This window comes from Globicephala melas, chromosome 6 (genome assembly GCF_963455315.2).
Source record: "Globicephala melas chromosome 6, mGloMel1.2, whole genome shotgun sequence".
Taxonomy (NCBI): Eukaryota; Metazoa; Chordata; class Mammalia; order Artiodactyla; family Delphinidae; genus Globicephala; species Globicephala melas.
This window is the reverse complement of record NC_083319.1, coordinates 53945603-53966650: the sequence shown is the minus strand read 5'-3', so window position 1 is coordinate 53966650 and position 21048 is coordinate 53945603. Positions and strand designations below refer to the sequence as shown.

General features: G+C 42.7%; 1 protein-coding gene across 1 annotated transcript in view; it reads left to right on the top strand.

The window, feature by feature from the left end:
* The first annotated feature begins 3334 nt into the window (after positions 1-3334).
* LOC115863918 (histone-arginine methyltransferase CARM1-like) overlaps positions 3335-21048 on the top strand; it is a 268372-nt gene continuing 250658 nt past the window's right edge. The window contains exon 1 of the mRNA XM_030877185.2: positions 3335-3512. Within this exon, the coding sequence (XP_030733045.2) occupies positions 3335-3512 (178 nt within the window). The remainder of the gene's footprint in view (positions 3513-21048) is intronic.

Genomic DNA, 21048 nt, shown 5'->3' with positions numbered 1-21048 from the left:
CTTTGGGTGCCGAAGCTGAGCTGAGCTAGCAGCCACAGGCCCCTGCAAATGAGGTTGGCCAGATGTCCTTTTCCATGTGTTATCTGGAGAAAGAAAAGGATAGAAAGAATCTCTCAAAGCTTTGGACACAGATCATATGCATAAACAAAGTCAATGCTTTTGATGCTATACTGACAACAGTCAATCAGGAGCTGGAAACAGTCTCTCAAGGAAGTCAGGGCTGCTCCCTCACTTCTGAGCGAACTCGTTCTTTCTAGGAAGAATCTGGAGCATGGCTTTAGCCTCCCCAGTTTGATCCTCAGACCTCCATCCTATCTCTGCAAATGGCTGGCAAAACACAGCTTCCCCCGGCACACGCTGACGTTGGCAGACCGGAGACAGGAACTTAGCAGTTACGTTCCAGCTGCTCCCAATCAACATTCCATTGCAGGCTGGCTCTCCTCTGTCTTAACTTTCCTGAACTGATTTTTTTTTAAAAAGTCTGGCCCTGAAAAGTGCTGATGACAGAAAGGAAGAGATGGAAGAGAGTGATGGCCGTTAGAAAACAGAAGTTCGGGATAGAAAGTCAACTTCAGTGGTGGATCAAATAGATGATGAGTGAATCTACATTATACTCAACACAAAAGAAAAATGATTCATGGAACTCTCTGCTAGTGCTTGCACCAGGGCCAAACCTGCTCGAGTGTAAATAAAACTATTGGAAGGTGAAACACCTGTGGAGGGGAAGTGTAAGGGATTCTTAACCATCTGCGTGAGGGTGGGAGGAGGAGAGGAAAGAAAGTGGGAACCGTTTAAATAACATGCTCACAAGTCTGGGGACTCATAAAGGTCTTGAGCGCTATCCATTTGGAATACTAAGAAATTAGTCTACTAGCTTCTAACTTTGAGAAGTGGTAGTAAGGACATTCATGGACTTTTGTGTCTGAACTGTTGTAGAAGACTTATGCCACTTCTAAGCTGTGACTTTGGGCAAGTTGGTTAATCTTTGTGCCTAGTTTCCTCATTCATCAAAACAAGGGTCGTAATAGTCTCATTACCCTCTCACAGGGTGGTGGGGAGGATTAATGAATGAATGTATGTAACATGCTTGGAACAGTCCCAGGCATGTGGTAAGCACTCTGTGTTACATGTCATGATTATAACTTGCTTTAGCATCCCAGAGACCTCCTCCCTTTGGTTATCTGCTCATCCGTCATTCAGGTGATGCAAATTTGGTAAGGCTTCCAGTCTCCCTAGTCCAAGTTCCAAGTTGGGTAGATCTATTACAGCAAATCAGCCATTTTCAAATGGCTCAACCTGATTTGGAGTTAGAGGAGAAGTGCTACCTTTGCTGGAAGGTTGTAAATCAGTGACAGCATCTAGCATGTGACTAAGACCTCTCTGTAAGATGGAGACAAGACCATCTGGTCAACCTTAATGGAGTCCCTAAATTTAGTCATGACCAAAGTTTAGATTTCCCAGCTTTGTGGTGAATCATAATATTTTGACTTTTTTCTCCACTTGGCCTAAGTTGGGTTTTTGCCCCCTGCATTACTGTGGGGGAAAGACTGCCATTACGTTTTATGTTTTCTTGTTTGCTTTAAGTAACAGAACTCCAGGTTTCTTGAGAGTATGGTGGAAATTCTACTAAGGCCATTATATTGTCCCTGTAAAGATGCTTTATGAGTCATTTTCATCCATCATCCACATCTTAGTATAAATCCAAGTTAATAGCTGACAGCATATGAAGGCTGAACAAGCTTGTCAAAAAAGAGGATAAAGAGGTTCATGAACTACTTTGGAGGGTTTTGGGTGGCACAAAAGTACTTAGTGCCATCACTAAGTACTTCTTCTGAGAAGGTAGAAAGAAATGAGGAAGGCAAAATGTTTTGAGGAGGCTGGAAGCAGGAGAGGCAGAATGATACAGTGGGGGGCAGGGTGGGGCAGAATACTGGTGTGGTCTTCACACCAGAAACCCTTTCCGCAGCTCCAACTCTTTAATGGATTTCTGATTTCCAGGGGCTTCCAGGGCGCAAGTCAAGGCCATGAGACAGGAGGAAGTGAGAATGAGATAAGAAGGAAGGGGGGTGGTGGTATTTAGATGAAAGAGAGAGACAAGAGACAGAGAAGGAGGGGAAAGCCTTGGGAGCGGATAAGGGGAGGAGGCAGAGAGACCACATCAGGAACTCAGATCACATGGGAGGTGGGGTGGGAGTGGGGAGATGAATGAGACCAGGGATTTCATAAAGCCGGGCTGGGTTTTAACAGTCCAGTTGGAAATTCTGAAGCTACAAACCTCAGGGCCTCGAGGGAAGCTCATTCTTGTAAAGTCAGCCTGCTTGGTTAAGGACATTGTCTTCATGGAATCCAAATGGATTTACAATCCTTGCTTCTTCCCTGCAGTTCATTGTCAGAAGATTACGGATTTAGGACACAGAAGTTGGTTCAGAATTTGAAAAGTTCCCTTTATAGCAAATGAGTCTACGATTGCGGGGCACTCTCCTCAAAAGAAGGGCTGCTTCTTTTTCTTACCCCCGTGCAGCAGAAGACCAATTTCTCTGCAGAGAAGACAATGTTTGGTACGGTTTGGAGCCTCCATGCTTTGACGCTGGAGCTAACTGGGTAGGTTAGGTAGCTGGTGGAGTCAGGCGTCAACCTGGGGATGAGACTCCCCGGCCCTCCCGACTCACGTCTAGCGAAATGGTTCACAATCCAGCAGCGAATACGTTTTCAATTCCGAGTTAGGTGATGGGAGATGAACGTGATCATCCGGGACCAGCCAGTCGCAAGAGAGTCCCCGGGCTTCCCCGCCGCCTGGCTGCTACTGCCGGGACCCTGTCAATGAGTAATGAGCTCGGTACTTGGGACGGCTGTTCACACGTGAGCGCTAGGAGCCCCAGAAGCCGCCCGAGAGCCAGTGGCCACCCAGAAGAAGCTCGGGCCGCGGCCATTTCCAAACCGACGCCCACGCCCGCCGAGCGGTACCAGCGAACAGCAGGTGTCACCCTTCTGCTTCCAAACCCCAACTGCCTCCAGGTGCCTCGCGTGCTCTCTAAACTTGTGCGTTCGGAGCCACGGCCCCGTGGGATGGCTGCACCCTCCCGCGCAGCTACCGCGCGGCCCTGTGTGCCGGGGGTCGCCGCGTGGCAGCGGCGGCCAGGCACCGCCTGTTGCGAGCGGATGCGCAAGAGGGCGGGGGCGGGGGCGGCCCCAGCCGGCGGACGAAGAGCGAACTCGCGGCGGAGGTGAGGAAGGTGCGGCGCTTCCAAGTCCCGCCCCTTCCCGCGGCGGGTTCTGGGCGCACGGAGCAGTGCGAAGCGACGCCGCTCGGGCTCGTGGTAGAGGCGCTCGCACCATGGCCGACGCTCCCGCTCCTGTCCGGATCCCGGCGCGCCGGCAGTACCGCGTGCAACTGCGCTTCGTCACCGAGGAGCAGCTCTTCGCTGCGGGGCCGCTCTCGCTTCCCAACCCGAAGTCTCTGCGGCTGGAGGTGCACCCGGCAGGGGAGGAGGCGGATGCGACGGTGACTGACGGTGAGGTACTGGCGCGACCCACGCACGCGAGTCGCGCTCGGAAGTGGCGGACCCTGGCGCGCGCGTGGGAGGGGGGCGCGGGGTGCGGTCCTCGTGGCCCTGAGCAGGTGTGCGCACCCTCCGCACGACAGCTCGCCGGGGGGAAGTGCGGGGCTACCTCGCCTGTGCTGAAGAGGCCCAGATGGATCTAATTGTGTCTGACTGCGCTCAGAGAAACTTTGGTGCTCGGGGCAGACAGGCTCTGCGAACTAGTCTCGGTCATAACTTAGGTTGTCCAAAGTGAGGCGCGTGATTTCCTTGCCGGGAACCTATGCCTCCTTGCTTCCAGGCCTCGCTCCCTTTCCGAGGCAGTGGGCCACCTTCCAGCCTGAAGCTCTCTTGAGGGCGAAGTTCTGAGTGTAGGAAGGACTGAGCCGGGTGTGCAGCAGTCTGAGCCCCTGGGGCGGCTTGTGTGGTGTCTACCAGGCATTAGTTTTTGGTTCAGAAGGTGACCTTTATCAAGGACGTGCAAGTGCAGCTCCGGGGGTTCCTCGAGCCGAGCAGTGGGTATATTAAAGGAATGCTGCTAATCTTTGTGGGATCCCGGCCCTTTTTGAGAATTCGAGGAAACGTCTAGAACGTGGCCCCAGAAAATGTGTATACTTGCGCACCAGACTTTGCATATGAATATGAGGGGGTCACATCTCTTTCCTGCAGCTCATATTAAGTACCGGGTTCTAATAAGTGTAGGGAATAGAGCCTGAGGCAGCTGCAAGTCTTTTAAGACTCCTCAGGTTTCTTCCGACCCTAACTTCTAAGACGCTGTGTAGAGTTTAAAGTGTTCTGTGTTGTGGTTTGGTTCCAGTGGGAATTTAAAGTACTGCTCTCCTGCTCAGTGATAAGTAGGATACCGATTCACTGCTGCATCTCTAAGGCCTTAGAACAGATCCAGGCACATAGTTGGCACTCAAAAATTGCTTGTTGTAGAGTAAAAGAAACCCTTCACGTGTGTCTTCTTCCTTTACTCTAGGCTGGGATAGGGAGGTTTGGGTTTTTAAAAAAAAGAAGCATTAAACATCATTTGACCAGTATCTTAGGAAGCCTGAGGTTGGGCAAGAGATCAAAAGCCTTACTCAGCAACTCATTGCTTTCTCTTTTGGAAAGGAGAAGGAAAGAGAAGTAGATTTCAGTGTTGCTCCTGGGAATTCTGAAACTCAAGGTGCCAGAAAAAGAATTCAGTTTGCCTGTTACGGTAATTTTGTTTAATCTGTAGCCATTCATAGAGAGAAACAGAAGAGCAGATTTGAGATATACATGGTACTTGCTGTCCTGTGGCTTTTCCACAAAAGTGCCTTAAAAGAAGACATATTAGAGGTTCAAGGTGACTGAAGTTGTAGACTCCCCAGAGCACACCCAGTGCCTGGCCTGTGAGGATATAATTATCTTACAGAGAGGAGTAAGTTTCCCCCGGTGTAGCACATCAAGTCTGGAGATAACCTGTGTGGTATGTATTAAACCAAATTAATGGAAATAAAAAGAATAATTAAAGCTAAGGCAAGCAGTCATTGCCACAAGACTTTGACTAAATTCCTTGGGAAAGATTCACTCACAAAAAAGCAGAGAACTCGCTCTACTAACAGCTTGAGGCCTAACATGCATTCTGTATATGAACACAGTTACTAAGGTTTGCCACTTTTTTATGGAGAGTTTTTGGAGAACAATTCTGGAGTTTTTTTAAAAGTAGCTCATTTTACTATATAACCAACTAGACTCCTGTGGATGGTGGCCAGGCAGAGCAGCTTACAAACAAATCCTAATGAACTATTAGAAGAAACATTCTATTGTACTCACATAATGTACATTAAGTAGCAGCATTTTGAAAGGGTAGAATTTCTCCTGGAATAAAGATTGGCCCAAATTCTTTAATGGATTATAAGAAAGGGCCTAAGCAATGTATCATTAGAAAACTATATAGTTTCTTAACTCACATCTAGAATTAGTTATTAAACAAGTGGACTCTGAAGTAACACTGCCTGGATCCTTTTATAACTGTGCTACGTTTAGCAAAACTTTCATCCTACTTCAGTTTTTTCATTTGTAAAATAATACACATGTGTTATGATAATACACATGTTATGAGGATCAAATAGAAGGGTGCAAACACCATGCTTGATACAATACCTGGCATATATTAAGAGATCAGTAAGTGTTGACTGTTTTCAATAATGTTATTGAATTATTGAATAATTATTGAATAATATTATGTCCTGTCCCCAAAACAATAGTTTTCTTAGGCTGTATTTTTGTGAAGATGTTTCAAAGGAAGCTTAATGAAATCTGATAATAGCTTGAAAAAATGGAATAATCTTTTAGATTCCCGGTCTCAATAGTTTGTCACGTAAAGAATGGAACAGAACAAGACAAATCAGTTTATTTTCAATCCCTCCAAAATTGACAGTGATTTTATGAGGGGAACATACCAGGGGATACAGCCAGTAATGTGCTCTAGCTTGTGGAGTCTGGGAAGACATTCATCTATTCCTTTTTTCCTTAACAATTTTTTGAGCCCCTTTCCTACCAGGAGCCTGCCTGAGAGCATGCTTAGTTCATCCTCCTATCCCCAGAGCCTTCCACAATACACACAAGGCATCAATAAATGTTTCTTGAGCGAGTCAGTGATTTAATTCAAGAAGTTTTTAATCTTGCTAAACTGAGAATTAAAATACTGAGTACTGAGAGTGCAGGCTCTGAGTTGTCTCCCAAATGATTAAGACACTGGCTTCACTTACAGTCTAGAAGGATGTTTTAAAATATAGTGAGTTAACAGACAGTCGGAGGTGTAGTAAGGTCAACAGATCAGGAGCCAATTGCTGTTGAAAAGATAGTTTGTTACTCAGTTCTCAAGAGGAGAGGGCACAGCATGGGGGGGGCGGGGGGGTGAGGGGAAGCGCTGGAGTCTGTCAGGAGGCGGGGGAGCTGGGGAGCTGTGGGCAGGAGCCTTCGCCGTGCTTTCTGTGGGAAGGAATGGCTGAGGCCGGGTGGGCAGGTGTAGATTGGCTAGATTGAATAATTCCAGTGGATTCTGGTGCATACACGCTCTCCCTAGTGGTCGGGTATCTGGCCCTGGGGTGATGAGGGCAGGTGGATAGTGGCCCAGAGTGTGACGGCCCAATAAAGCAGGTGGTTGGAGTGAGGGCTTTGGATTGGTTGGATTATATTTGAAAAGTGTGCTTGCAGGTGTGTTGTTTACTGTCTTTAGGAATTGGCTTACCCTGGGAGGGGCACTCTTTCCCGGCATCAGCAAGGCCCCTAATGTCAAAGCCTCAGAATACAAAACGAAAAGACATGGTTAATACAAGGGAGAATCAGAATACAAGGGAATTAATAAGTATATAGGGTGGGGCTGGGTCCTGCTGGGAGAGGAGGGTGGCAGCAGGTAGGAAGGGCTTGTGAGTCAGGAGTTGAGTTCAGGTGATGGGGAAGAATATACATTGTTTTCATACTTCAAGTGTATAAAAGAACTGGGAAAGGGAGGGGAACCAAAAAAAAGTGGGGAATGAGGCTGCTTCTTCTCCACCCCTTTCTCCAGGGTCTCTGTAAGCCCCGTGCTGTGGGTCTGGGGGAGGAAGTTAAGAGCTGAGACTGTATTGTGCAAAGGCTAAAGGCAGAGTGGATCTCCAGGAGAAAAGAGAGAACTTTTCCTCCCTTCCTCAGTTTAGAGTTGCCTTTTAGTTAATCTGGAAGATTTTGGAAAATATGTGAATAAGCCACACTGATAATCCAGTATAAAAATGCAATGGTTTTTGTCTCTGAGAGGTTGTGAGAGGATGCTAGGTCTTTTTTTCCCTCGTGGTTGCTCATCTCATTAGAGGAGGGAGAAGAAACGTCAGAGAAGCATATCCTTTGTATCACATGGGAGGACTAATTTTCCTTCATTCAGTCTGTGATAAAAGTGTTAGTAAATTGAGGTCTACGGACAGAATCTGGAAGTCAGTCACCTATGTATGACATGAGCATTAATTACTTTTCAATCCAAAAATATTTATTGAACATGTGTTCTGTGCTAATCACTGTATGGGCAATACAGGGGCTAGATAAAGACCCAGCTTTATGGAACTCATGTTTTAATTGGGAGAAGACAATAGCCAAAGACACAACAAGATAATTTCAGATTGAGGTAAATGTTTTAAAGAAAACGAACAGAATGAAAAAACGGAGACATTGAGAGGAAGGCTGATTTAGAGAGTGTGGTCAGGGAAGGCCTCTCTGAGGAAGTAATCTTTGATCTGAGGAAGGAAGGATGAAGAGAGCCAGCTAAGCACTGGGCTGGAGGAAAACTATCACAGGCCAAGAGAACAGCAGGTGGAAAGGCCCTGGAGCTAGAAGGAGCTGGTGTGTTTGAGATGGCCAGTATAGCTGATGCTTGTTAAGGGGGAGGGGGAGGAATGTAAGTTAAAGTTAGCGTCCCAGTTATTATTGGAGCATAACAAGCTACCTCTGTGACTTAAAATAACTATTTTATAATGCTCCCAGACAGACTGTGGGTTAAGAAACCAGGCAGGGAGTGGCTGGGTGATTCCTTTGCTCCTTGTGGCATTGACAGGTTACTCCTTGGCACACAGCTGGTGGCCAGCCTGGTCTGGGGGATCTAGGAAGGCTTCCTTCACCTGGGTTTGCATCTGGGCTGGTGTGATGCTTAATTTTGCTTGTTAATTTGGATGGGCCATGTGCCCAGATATCTGGTCAAACATTATTCTGGATGTTTCTGTGAGGGTGTTTTGGGGTGAGGTTAATATTTAAATTGGTGACTTTGAGGAAAGCAGATTGCCCCCCCCGAATGTGGTGGGCCTCATCAAATCAGCTGAAGGCCTTAATAGATTAAAGACTGATCTTCCCTGAGCAAGAAAGAATTCTGCCAGTAGATGGCCTTTGGACATGAACTAGAACGCTGAGGCTGTCAGTATGGAGACTACAGGTGACCTCTGCATATGGCGTGGCTTCCTCCTGCATGGTTTCTTCACTCTGGGGCTTTCTACCAGGGAGACTTCTGGCTCCAAGTGGGAATTTTCCAGCACACAAAGCAGAAGCTGCATTCCTTTTTGTGATGCATGCATGGAAGTCAGTTGACATCATCTGTGTCATGCTCTATTGGTCAAAGCATTTATTAACCTGCTCAGGTTCAAAGGGAGAGGATGTAGACCCCACCTCTTTATGGGAGGAGTATCAAAGAATTTGGGGACAATGTTTTAAAACTGCCAGTTAGACCATCTGGGTCATGTAGGGTGTACACACACACACACACACACACACACTCTCTCTCTCTCTCTCTCTCTCTCTCTCTCTCTCTCTCTCACTAATGGGGTTTTGCAGGAACTACAATAACAGCCTTCTTCATCACAATTACTGAAAAAGCTGGTAGAGAGCATGGGTTTGGATGTATACCACATTGGGCTTTCTCATTCTTCTCTTATAAACTGAACTTGCTCCCACTTGGGGTGAGCACCCCATAAAATAACTTTTCTCCAAGCAGCAGACCAAGAAGCAAGCAGGGAGGGGGCCGGAGTGAGCAGGTCCTATCCTGCTCCCAAAGGCACAAATCAGAGAACCCTGTGGGAGACAGGGCGGTGGTGGGGAGGGAGGCTAGACTCCTCACTGGGGCACAGCATTTCTCAGTGGGGCACAAATAACATTTGTGCTGGGGACGTTCTTCCTTCTGAGAAACACTGCAGCGTGGTTAGCACCCTGCGCCCCGCCTCTCATACCCCAGTTTCCATCACACTGAAGAGCAGTCTTCGCGCGCGCTAGTGGAGCTCCCGTCACGTGGACACATGAGGGAGGAGAAATGCAGAACTCCCCCTCCTGCCTGCCCCAGCAGTCAAAAATGCAGCACACCCTAACACGCCTCCATCTAAACTATTTGGAAAACAACTATATATTTCTCTGGCACAGTAGCCTCTCCCCCAAACAGTAGGCTATTCCTTCTGTTCATGGGCAAACCTTGCTGCTGTTTGATCCTAGCAACTATCTCGATATTGTTGCCCTGAAGAGTTGTTTGAAGATGTGAAATACCGTCAGAATCCTGCCAAGTAACTCCTTTCTTTCATTGTTATTTTACCAAAAGCAGTGCTCTCATGATTTCATTGTAGCTTTCCAAGGAAGATATTTAATGCAGTGAAACTGAGGCTTTCAGCTAGACCTGGTTTTGTGTTCCAGCATTATGGCATGTATACCAGTGAAGAAAAAGCGTTTCCTTCCTCTGTCAGGCAGTAACGGTACCTCGAACGGATGACAAATGGAAAACCGTTCAAGGCCCTTGTGCATCTGAGTCTAAAGACACCAGAAGTGGAAATAGATGAAAAGACTTGTTTTCCTGGCCAAATAAAGACCCTTTAAGATCCCTTTCCTCCCCCATTTTCAATAGTCTTACTAAATTGTGGTCTGTGATCAGTACCAATGAGTAAACTAGTCCAAAGACAGGCAATCCACTGATTAATACTTAGTGTCCCTGGGAAGAGAAAAGAGGCATGGGGATCTTGTGCATAAACTGTAGATAGCATAGTTGCCCGTCATTTTCAGAGTTGTTATTCAAGACAAAGAGGTTATTGAAGGGGAAGAAAAGCAATATCACTGACGTCATATTTGTGCTTTGTGTTGTGACTGGCCACAGGATATTGGAAGTAGATAATTACTTGAAAAGATGACGCTTATAAAAATGTATCAGATTAGAACCATCCTGATGATGAAACTCCTTCTGTACCTCCTTTCCCCCTCCTGTGGTCACAGGTGATGTACACTCTTAACCCTGGCACACTGGAGCATGTGGAGCGCGTTCTGTCATCAGTATCCTCCTGTGCGTTCTGTCGTCAGTATCCTCCTCCTCCCAGGATTTTCCTCCCTTATAAATCCCCGGTGCCTGGGAGCCTTCCCCACACCCCTCACTTCCCTCTCTGTTTTGCCAGGGTTTCACCCTGAAGATTTGTGGGTAAAAGCTGAAGAGGTTAGGTTTTTCCAGTGCATTAGCATTTTAATAGGGACAGATTCCTTGCTCACTGGAACGCCCTTATCTTCTTGAATAAGGTGTTTTTTTTTCAGGTCTGAGAGATGGCTGGGTATCCCAGATCACTTTTTAATCATTATATTTACCTCCATTTAGCTAAGCTACTCCTTCGTGGTAGGTAGGAGATAGCGCGTTATCTCCAGCCTCACAATGACCTGGAGGGTAAATGATATTGACCTTATTTTATGGGTCCATTTTCTTCCAGGTATATTGTCCTCAAAGCCTGAGCACCTTCCCCTTTCCATGATACCATCTTGTGTTTAGCTACCCGGTCTTTAGCCTGTGATAAAGTTGGATGTCTAGCTGCAAACCCATAGGATGAGAAAACACTTGCTTGTTGCTTGGAGGGAGCTGGATTCTTCAGTGAGCTTAGAAACCTGAGGGAGCGGGTAGAGTGGCTGATGGTATTGTTCTTGGCGTATTTTAGACAGAAATGAGGTTTCCTGAATTCCAGGCCGGCCATCTAAATAAAATTCTGTGACCTTTTTTGGTTAATTGCTTCTCACCATTTGAACCTCTGTTTTATGATGAGGCTGGTGAGGTGGCTGGATCAACCAGATCAGATTCCCCCATTTACTGGCTCCATGACCTTGGGTAGGTTTACTGAACCTGCCTGAACCTTGGTTTTCTCTTCTGGAAGCTGAGATAAGTTTTACCTCATAAAGTAATGGGGAAAATAAACAGAATAATAAAAAGTGGAAAAATTCAAAATGACTTCAATTAATTTCCAAAGTAAATGGAGTCAAAGTTATCAGATAAAAATAGTGCACAGATATTTGACAAGCAGTTGTAAAGCTAAGCTGCCACTTCTCTGGAGCTTACATTCTAGCACCATTCAGAAAGCATCAGGATTCTTTGTCTGTGCTGGACTTCCTGCAGGACTGTTGGAGGACATGTATATTTTGTGATTCCAATAGATTCATTGTATATAGTTGTCTTTCGTATTCAGAACATGGCTAATTCTCTGGTGTCAACCTCTCTGCTGATGGATCTTTCCTCAGGGCCTTTTTATGTGCTGTTCCTTCTGCTTGAAATGCTGTTCCATGTCCACATCCCCATCCCAGCCCTTTGTGTATTTGGGTCATTCTCATCCTTTGGTTTGAAAGTTATGTTTCTCACCAGGCTAAGTGCCCAGTGTTCTTACTGCATCCACGGCCATTTAGCTCAGCCCTCTCGCTTTCATAGCAATTATCACAACGTGTAATGAGGAACTTTAAAATAGTTATTCACTCTTCGTTAAAATTGAAGTTGGAATCACAGGCCACAATCACAGGAGTATTGAGTGAGAAACCTTGAGAAAAAGGGAAGGGGTTGACCCCAATGCTTTTGAGAATGTGAGGAGAAGGTTGAAGCATATTTTCCAGTTAGGAACCATGAAGGCATAAAGAATAAAGAGCACTTGTCAGGTCAGGTGGAAGGACTATTTGGATCAGGGCTACGCGTATTCTGAATTTTGTCATCATGGAATTGAGTTCCTGGCCAGTCTGTTTGTGAAGGGGAAAAAAAGTCTCCCATAATATTTTGTTTTTAACTATAGAAAGTTTACTGTTATCTCCTGGGAAACATAAGTCAACCTAGAGGGTCTTATGACTACTGAAAAGCTTATTTAACATGTTTGCTATGAGAAATTGTATCTACTTACTATATGTTGGTTTTAGAAACTTGCATTTGTTAGAATGTTTGTTGTAGAAAATTGAGTCTGTTCACCTAGTTGTGTTGTACACAGCAGCACTGTGAGGAATAGGTTACTAACTTTCCTCAGTAATGCTCCGCATATCAGTGATGGGAATTAATGTCATTTATTGGTTAATGCAGTTCATATTTACTGCTCATGAGCCAGGCACTGTCCAAGGTGCTGGGCAGGTAGCAGGGTATTAGTTATCTATTGCTGAGTAACAAATAATCACCAACCCAGTGGCTTAAAAACACCCACTGCTTGTCTTACTCTTTCTAGGGTCAGGAATCTTGGCGTGGCTTAGCAGGGTCCTCTGCTCAGGATCTCTCAGAGCTGCAGTCAAGGCTCTGCTTGTGTTGAGGTCTCATGTAAAGATTTGACCGGGGAGGGATCCTCTGCTAAGCCCACTTGTGTGGGTTATTGGCATAATTCAATCAGTCGTTGTTCACTGAGGGCCTCGATTCCTTGTGGCCCACTTGCAGGAGGCCCCCTCCAGTGCCTCCGTACATGGGCTGCCCAACATGGTAACTCGTGTCATCAAGGCCAGTAAGAGAGAAAGGAGTCTGACAGCAAGATGAAAGTCTCAGTCTTTTTTTTTTTTTTTCCTGCGGTCCGCGGGCCTCTCACTGCTGTGGCCTCTCCCGTTGCGGAGCACAGGCTCCGGACACTCAGGCTCAGCGGCCATGGCTCACGGGCCCAGCTGCTCCGCGGCATGTGGGATCTTCCCGGACCGGGGCACGAACCCGTGTCCCCTGCATCGGCAGGCGGCCTCTCAACCACTGTGCCACTAGGGAAGCCCGAAAGTCTCAGTCTTTTGTAACCTAATCATGCAAGTGACAGCCATGACCTTTGTCGTAGTCTGTCAGCCAGTAGGCCATTCCACACCCGATGGGAGAGAATTCCATAGTGGCATGAATACCAGGAAGCAGGGACCACTGAGGGCCATCTCAGAGTCTGCCTGTCACAAGGAATGACCAAAACAAAGTCACTGCTTTTACCAAGCATACATTCTAGTACCAGTCAGAAAGCATCAGTGTCTTTGTCTCTTCTGGACTTTCTGTGGACCTGTGTGAAGAGAATATATTTGTGCTTCTAACACAAATTGCTAAACACCAGGTGAAGAATCCTGCTTTTTAAAATTAGTTGTCATGTATAGTCCTGCCGTGAAGCTCTCAGGGAGTTTGCTGCTCAGTTGTAGAACTAAAGCACATATCTCAAAGTATAGGAAATCTCTCAACAGAGCTTCACGGATCAATGGAACAGAAAATCCGTTCCAGTGTGCTTTTGGCTTCTAGGTCCTTTGCTTTGCTTTGGATAGCTGCATGGCAGAAGCCCGTATTTATGATTAAGGCAAATCCTGTTGTGGGAACCTCTGTTTAATTTTTAGTCAGCTTTACTTCATCATGACTTCATTTCTTTGTCTGGAAGGCTCAGCTAGCTTTTCTTCTTTGCAGGAATGCAGGGAAGAGATTATTGAAGATAAAATTTGCCTTGTGTTTAGGTTCAGACACGGAAGCATTTTTATGAAGTCACTCCCAGGGGAAACTGAGCGAGCTGCTGTTTCAAATACAGGAAATTACAGTGAAGTTTTATAGAGTGAAACAAAGAAGTTAGGACAAGATGGGAGAGGAGAAAGAAAGAAGGAACAGTGGATGGATTGGTGGATGGATAGAAGGGAGGGAGGGAAGAAGAAAGGAAGCTAGAGTGCTCACTGTGGGTTTATTGCATCTTAGGGGATAAACAACCGGTTCACTCCAGCAATACTGCTATTTTCTATACTAGCCATATTTTCTGTACTAGCCACGTTTTATGTCATTATCTAAAATATATTTCACAAACTTCGACATTTACACAGTCATGGATTTAGAATGTATATTTTAAAAGACATGGAGGGACTTCCCTGGTGGCACAGTGGTTAAGAATCTGCCTGCCAATGCAGGAGACACGGGTTTGAGCCCTGGTCCAGGAAGATCCTACATGCCGCGGAGTAACTAAGCCCGTGCACCACAACTACTGAGCCTGCGCTCTTAGCCCTCGAGCCATAACTACTGAGCCCACGTGCCACAACTCCTGAAGCCTGCGCGCCTAGAGCCCGTGCTCTGCAGTGAGAAGCCACCGCAATGAGAAGCCTGCGCACCGCAATGAAGAGTAGCCCCCGCTCACCACAACTAGAGAAAGCCCATGCGCAGCAGCAATGAAGACCCAACGCAGCCAAAAAAAAAAAAAAGACATGGAGATAGATAGTGGACAGGGTTGAGAGAATACCTACGTCTTGAATCGTGGGTATCAGAAAATAAAAGATGAATGAAAATCCGTAAATTAGGGCAGGGAAGAGGAATGTGAATCTAAATTTTATGCATTGCTGTCAGCCTAACCAAGTCCAGCTAATGACACTGCAGATCCCAAGGTATTTATAAATATTGCAAATTAATGGGAGATGGCCTGCTACACTTGGCAAAAGACTGAGGCACATAGCAAAAGTCTCTTATTGGATAGTTGTTTACCATGTATCTGCTCCCTAACATTTCTGCTTTTTCTTTTTGTCTCATATTTTTTTCACTTTCAGTTAGTTAACTATGTGGTGGGGGGGGATTTCTTCTTTTTTGGACAGACATGTACATGTAAGTCTTCTGTGATTCTGAGATGCCCAGTCTTCCTATGTTATTTGGGGCATGAGATTATATGCTCTAATTTACTAGAGAATTAATAAACATGTTTTGGGGTATCATGGCAAGGGTAGAGAACTCTCATAGCTGACAGTCATTAGAAGTATTTTATGTGGTGGTACAACATTATCAAGTATTTTAATTTGCGGGGTAGTTGAGGTAATGGTGATGGTATAAACCTCAATCTCCCAACATATCCTCCTCCCAAAACAAAAATAACAAGAAGAAATAAAACTCATGTTCTCAGCATAACAAGAAGACGAAAACTGTCCAAACTTCAAAATACCTGCAACTGCAAAAATAAACATGGAGTCTCAGTGAGTTCTCTCTCATCCTCCTGCTGTATGCCCTTATAGGTTACAAGGGCAGTCCCTGAAAAGTTGCATAAAATAAAGAAGGAAGAACTTGTAGCAGGCCTCATATTGATCTAAAGCTATCACCATAAAAAGAAAGTCCACTCTAAGAGTGAAAATTCTGGAAAGAAAAAAGGTAATGTCGTAGATCAGGAAACTGACAATAGGAAAGAAACTTAAATTGCAAACAGTGTGTCAAGAAGCAATTTTGGAAAGGTAACACTTCAGGAGAAGAGAAGAAGTTTATAACAGGAGAGGCACCCTTAGAAAACCACATGTTGCAGAGAAATAAAAGAAAGCACATTTGTGATCCTACAAGGCAAAAGAAAAAAGAAAAGGACAAACAACCCCACCCCTACAGCCTTGTTCCCAAACAAACAAACAAAAAACAGTGGGCAGAAGAACTGAATAGACATGTCTCCAAAGAGGAAGTGCAGATGGCCAACAGGCACATGAAAAGATGCTCAACATTGCTAATGATCAGGGAAATGCAAATCAAAACCACAGTGAGATATCACCTCACACCTATCAGAATGACTATCATCAAAAGTAATACAAATAACAAATGTTGGCGAGGATGTAGAGAAAAGGGAACCCTCCTACACTGTTGGTGGGAATGTAAATTGGTACAGCCACTGTGGAAAATAGTATGGAGGTTTCTCAAAAAACTAAAAATAGAACTACCATATGATCCAGCATTTTCACTCCTGGGTATATGTCGAAAAACAAACAAGAACACTAATTTAAAAGATGCATGCATCCCAGTGTTCATAGCAGCATTATTTACATTTGCCAAGGTATGGGAGCAACCTAAGTGTCCATCAACAGATGAGTGAATAAAGAAAATATGGTATATATATACAATGAAATACTACTTATCCATAAAAGAATAAATTTTGCCATTTGCAGCAACATAGATGGACTTGGAGGGCATTGTGCTAAGTGAAATAAGTCAAACCGAGAAAGACAAATACTGTAGGATATCATTTATATGTGGAATCTAAAAAATTTACAACAAACTAGTGAATAAAACAAAAATGAAGCAGACTCAGAGATACAGAGAAGAAACTAGTGGTTACCAGTGGGGAGAGGGAAGGGGGTGGGGGGCGAATATAGGGGTAGGGGAAAAAAAAGGTTGTTACTTTGGAAAATTGTAAAGCGCTATAGAATTTAAAGAATCTTTCAATAAAAAATTAAAAATAATTTTAAAAGCCATCCAGTAAATCTACCACATTTTAGTACCCTGATAGAAGAGTGTACTCTTAAAGTAGGCATCTCTTAAACCACTCCAAGCCACCTGTACATAGAAATGCAGAGGTGTAAACAGTTTTCATTTGTAGGTAACTACCTTAAAAATATAGCAGGAAATGAGAAGCAAATTAAATCAACTGATGAAATTTCTACCAACTAAATGAAATAAAATAAAATATTCTCAAATAAACTTTTGAGGATTTGAAAAAACAAACATTTGAAGCAGAAATTTAAAAACCAATAATAGACCAATAATAGAATAATAACCAATGAAGACTAATTTAAAAAATTCCCTAAGGTATCTGAGACCCAAATGAAAACCTAATAAGAGCATTAAAGAAAGTCAGGAAAATACCAAGAGAATGAAAAATGATATTGAAAAAGAAATAGAAAGGTAAGAGAGAAAGTATTTGAAATGCAATGTAGGCAAAGATGATCCAATTAGGTATAACTGGATTCCCTGAAAAAAGATATACAAAACAATGGAACAGAATTAATATTTAAAACTATAATTAAAAAATCCTTATTTCTTGCAAGTAAAAGGTCAGAATCTACATACTGAAAAGGCTTACTAGATATCAGGGAATATCGGCCCATAACAACTAACTCTGAGACCTATCTCAGTAAAATAGATTATATAAAGCTTTTTTAAAAAGTCCTTAGAGTTACATGGCAAAAAGATAAAATATCTTACAAAGATATTTGGGTCGCTTTAGACATTCAAAAACAACATAATATTTGTTTTTAAAAAACAAAATACAAAGTACATCAGCAGTAGAACAGCATTGTCATGTTTTTTACATCGGCAAGAACTCAGGACTTTGTAACCAGGACCCTTCTTGTGAATCTATCAGACTCCCACTAACACATGAGGAGATGAGCTTCAGAAGGGCTGGTGATGAGAATTTAATGTATTTCATTGTACATCTAACACTAAAAACGGGGATGAGGATAGAGAAATCTGTTATATTTGTTACATGTTAAAGTAGTGATGAGAAGAAAATTTATCGTCTTAAACACTTTTATCAATGAAAATAAAAATGAACAAATGAAATTCCAAACTCAAAAAGCTAGAAAATGTATACAAAAACAAAAGACAAAGGAGGAAAATAATAAATAAAATTAGATATAATCAATAAGTCAAAACCATGGTTTTTGAAAAAATTAGCAAAATATACAAACTACTAACTAACCTAATGAGAAGTATAAATATTCAAAACAAGAATTGGCAAGGAAGAAATAACACTTAAAACAGAAGAATTAAAAAAAATCATTAGAGACAATTTTGCCAACATCTGTGCAAATAAATTTGAAAACCTGTGTGGAATAGACAGTGTCCTAAAGAAATTGACTTTGTTAGAAACAGAAGGTAAAACAGACTTAATTTCCGTCAAAGAAATAGAGAAGGTTATAAGGGAGCTACTTCATAAGGAAGTACCAGATCCTGATGGTTTCACAGCGGAATTCTTCCAAACCATCAAAGACCAGATAAACCCACTGCTCTGTAATTTATTTGAGAGTATTGAAATTCTTTTTTAATAAGTAAGCTAATGAAATTATAATTAGAAAATTAGTACCAATATAATTTATGAATATTGGTGCAAAGTTACTTAATAAAACATTAGCAAATAGAATCCAATGCCACAATAAAAAACTGATAAACCATGATTAAGTGGCATTTATTCCAGGAGTGCAAGATTGTTTCACAATTAGGAAATCCAGTAAAATAATACACCACATTAACAGATCTAAGGAGAAAAAAATCATATAGACATCTCCAGAGATGCTAAAAAATCTTTGGACAAAATCCAACTTAATAAAAGATATGTAACTCATTCTTAAGGCCAGCATCTTAATGGGAAAATGCTAGAGGCACTTCCACTAATACTAAGAACAAGAAAAATACTCATACTATCTGTACTACTGTTCAACCTTGTCCTAGAAGTAATAGCCAAGACAATTAGAGGGATAAGAGTTGGAAAAGAAGAAGTAAAATTGTTTCTATTTGCAGATAATATGATGGTGTACCTGGAAAACCCTAGGAAAACAATGGTAAAACTTTCTCACATAATAGAAAGAATTCAGTAAAGCAGCAGAATATAAATTTAAAATAAGGAAATTGAAATTGCTTGTCTTCAGATAGAGAAACTGTATTTCAGATGAAAAGCACAACCACACCATAGCTCTCTGAGAGAAACAAACGTAGAAAACAACAATTCTATGATGTTTGAACATCGTAAGCTTAAAAAGTGCTTAATCTACTGTAACTCTTGACCAGGGGACCAGAGATTGGAGTCATGTGGCCACAAGTCAGGGAACAGGAGAGGCTGAACGAGGTAAAGAATGGATTCTTCTGTAGACCCTCCAGAGGCCACACAGCCCTGGTGACACCTGGAGGCTATATGTGTATTGTTTCAAGCCATCGAGTTTGTGGTAATTTGTTACAGCAGCCATAGGAAATTAACATGGAAAACATTGAGTTACATTCATGTTTGGAAATAATGTAGGTGTGGTTGTTTAAAACAGAAAATCAGTATCTGGATAATTCACTCTTTGAATTTACAACCATTTTTCTCTGAGTAGACATAACCAGTGCCTTCTAGTAGGAGTTTGTGGTGCATTATCTCAGTATAATTATGGGCAGTCAAATTATTCCTCTGAGACTGAGTAAAAAATGTAGCTCAATATTCCTCTGGACCTTGGAGTTAAATATAGATGACCTAATGACCATGGCTAACTACAAAGAATTTGAAATCTAAGAAATATTTGCTCCCGCCACTATGTATCATCATAATAATGATACTTTAGACACTTTAAAAAAAACTGTGAGTGTGAGAAAAAAAACACAAAACTTCTGAACATTTTATAGTACAAAAAGGTCACTGAATAAGTAGCTTGAGACCATATGAATTAAATCCATCCTTAACTTTCAGATGAGACAACATGACATATTGGGAAGACCGCTAGATTGAGAGTTAGCTTATTCAGTTGCATTAGATTTTTCTGGGTTCATTCCAAGAGGTTTGAAAAGTATAAATTGCTCCACTTATGACTATGATGGGTTGGAAGGGTGTCACTTCTTCCAAGGAAAATAAGCTCTTCAGTTGCAGTTTTTTAAAAAACTCTTAAAATTTTTAAGGACATATAGTTGATTTACAATTTTGTGTTAGTTTGTGGTGTACAGCAAAGTGATTCAGTTATATATATATATTTATTTTATATTCTTTTCCACTATGGTTTATTACAGGATATTGAATATAATTCCCTGTGCTATAAAATAGGACCTTGTTGTTTATCCATTTTATGTATAATAGTTTGTATCTACTAGTCCCAAACTCCCAATCCAACCCTCCTCTTCCCCCCTCTGCCCCTTGGCAACCACAAGTCTGTTCTCTGTGTCTGTCGGTCTGTTTCTGTTTCATAGATAAGTTCATTTGTGTCATATTTTGGATTCTACATATAAGTGATATCATATGGTATTTGTCTTTCTCTTTCTGACTTACGACACTTAGTATGATAATCTTTAGGTCCATCCTTGTAGCTGCAGATAGCATTATTTCATTCTTTTTTATGGCTGAGTAATATTCTGTTCTATATATATACCACATCTTCTTTATCCATTCATCTGTTGATGGACATTTAGGTTGTTTTCATGTCTTGGCTGTTGTAAATAGTGCTGCTATGGACACAGGGGTGTCTGTATCTGTTCGAACTATAGTTTTCTCTGGATATATACCCAGGAGTGGGATTGCCGGATCATGTGGCAACTCTATTTTTCGTTTTTTGAGGAACCTCCATACTGTTCTCCACAGTGGCTGTACCAATTTACACTCACACCAGCAGGGTAGGAGGGCTCTCTTTACTCCACACCCTCTCCAGCATTTGTTATTTGTAGACTTTTTAATGATGGCTATTCTGACCGGTGTGAGTTTTACAAATCACTGTAGTTTTGATTTGATTAGCGATGTTGTAAGCTCTTCGAAAGGAAGTGCAGGTGTTCTGAGTATTTGGATGTTGTGTTCACGGGAACACACAAACTCAGGATTGGTGGCATGAAAGCTTTTGACTGAGAATGAAATAGGGGGCTGGAATGATATCAAGGTGGGAGTGTGTCAAAGAATTCCTGACCTAGTGGAAATCATGGGTGGATGCTGCATGCCTGGCAATGATCACCAATTAGGTGTAGGAGTGGTGAGAGGTTTCTGTTATCTGTGTATCCACTGGTGAGGAACTTGAACTATCAGTACAAATATTACATTGAGTAAATGTTTGATTTCTTTGGTTGACAGTTTCTTTTTTTTAGAAAGCAAAATAATTGATCCATTCTACACATCAGAGAAACATTATTTAGAGATGTGAAAGTGATGGGAATCTTGAATAAAAATGGCTCTATTGTAGCAGGAAGAATCCAGGGCATTTGGAGACATGTACTCTAGGTTTTAGGAAGTGTACATAACTGTGGTCCAATATTCAAAATTTGAAGATGGTCATCATGATTTGGATGTTATCAAAACTGACATTCTCATAGAATAATCGTGCATAATTCCAGTGAAGA